The 1,459-nt window shown below is 43.0% G+C and overlaps 1 protein-coding gene across 1 annotated transcript in view; it reads left to right on the top strand.

Annotated features, from left to right (window-relative positions):
* Positions 1-1,459, top strand: part of LOC108802144 (high affinity immunoglobulin gamma Fc receptor I-like) — an 11,577-nt gene that overhangs the window by 6,049 nt on the left and 4,069 nt on the right. Inside the window, exon 7 of the mRNA XM_018574021.1 lies at positions 592-617. Coding sequence (XP_018429523.1) covers positions 592-617 — 26 coding nt within the window. The remainder of the gene's footprint in view (positions 1-591; positions 618-1,459) is intronic.

The following is a 1,459-nucleotide window of genomic DNA, read 5'->3' as shown; positions in this document are numbered from 1 at the left end:
CAAAAATGACATTTCATTTTCAGGTGGACTTTTCCTTTAAAATAACAAATAATAATGTTTAGTTTAAAGGACAAGTCCACCTAAACTGACCAATAATATGATATCACTTCCAGTACAGAAGTGGAATGTCAGATTTAGGTGGACTTGTCCTTTAAACTTCCCCTGTTCCAAACGTTGCCGATTTAAACTCTGCACATAATGATAAGGACAGCTGATTATATGTAAATCTCATTATTTCCTGTATGGCCCCACCCCCTCCAATCTCATGAGCTTCCCTATTGGTCAAGGACGCTGCCTGTCATGTTAAAGAACGAATAGGGATGCTTGGAACGTGGAGGGGGGAGGGGCTCACTGAAAGAAAAGGTAACAATGAGATAATTATATATATATAGAACGCTGATGACTGATTTGATTTCTGTTGTCCTGTAAGTGACAGATACACGGGGCGATACATCCGACGTATTGATACATTCAGTTCCTGTGATTATAATACTGTATATCAGAACTTTATTAGTCATTCACGAAGTTTACAATATATATATATACTGTCCATATCTTGACACTGATCAGTATTCCTCCTTCTGGTTTCAGCTTCCTCACCCCGAGCCGCTGACAATGTGAGTACCGTGACATTCCAATCTCTCTCCAGTACACACAACAGGAAGTAAGTGGAAATCTCTCCAATGTGAGGGAACTCTCCTCTTGGATTGATGTCACTGGGACAAGTGTCCCCATTGGAAGATTTCCTCTCTGTTCCACTTCTGGTGCCAATGTAAGAGTTTGAACAGAGATTGTGAATCTCCCTAATGGGCACACAGGCATCCCTACACGGAATCTTACCCCTCACCACGCTATCCAACACTGACATAAGCGAACCCGGAGCTCAGCCTGCCGCCTGGAAATCTAGATATGGAATGGTTACATGTTATATATAATAAAGGGTTTCTCTATAGCAATGGCGTCACAAAGCATTATGGGTATTCTAAATGAATCTGTTTGACTTCAGACTGTTTCTCTCTAATTGAAACTCCCTTCAGCCCCAGGCAGGCTGGGAGGGGCAAGTGGGGCAAATAAGCCAGTCTTTAGGCTCATTCAGCTGTGTGTGTAAATTTAAGTTTACGTCATTGAGTTCAACAGGACAGTTAAGAGTAGCCAGGTAAACATGAGAAGTGGAGCCTAGAGTGCCAACTGGTGGCTGGAAGTATGAACATATAATATGTATATGTGATATTTCATGTTTAGGTGACTAATATTGCCACCAATATGTTTCTAAGCGCCGTGTTCTATATTTCTCCAGCAGGTTGTCTACTCTGAGATAAAAGCCAGAATGGAGACATGAAGATGGTCCGGTCCAGGTGCTGCTGACGTCTCGTCCTGTGTTGGTGGGGGAAGGAAGCCAGAAATTTTGTTTAATAGGCTGCAACTTGCGGGGATGGTGGTGGCGGGGGTGGTGGGGAGG

The sequence above is a fragment of the Nanorana parkeri genome, unplaced genomic scaffold, assembly GCF_000935625.1.
Source record: "Nanorana parkeri isolate BGI_ZX_2015 unplaced genomic scaffold, ASM93562v1 scaffold2680, whole genome shotgun sequence".
Taxonomy (NCBI): Eukaryota; Metazoa; Chordata; class Amphibia; order Anura; family Dicroglossidae; genus Nanorana; species Nanorana parkeri.
Note: the sequence above shows the minus strand (reverse complement) of the source record. Positions and strands in the feature narration are given on the sequence as shown.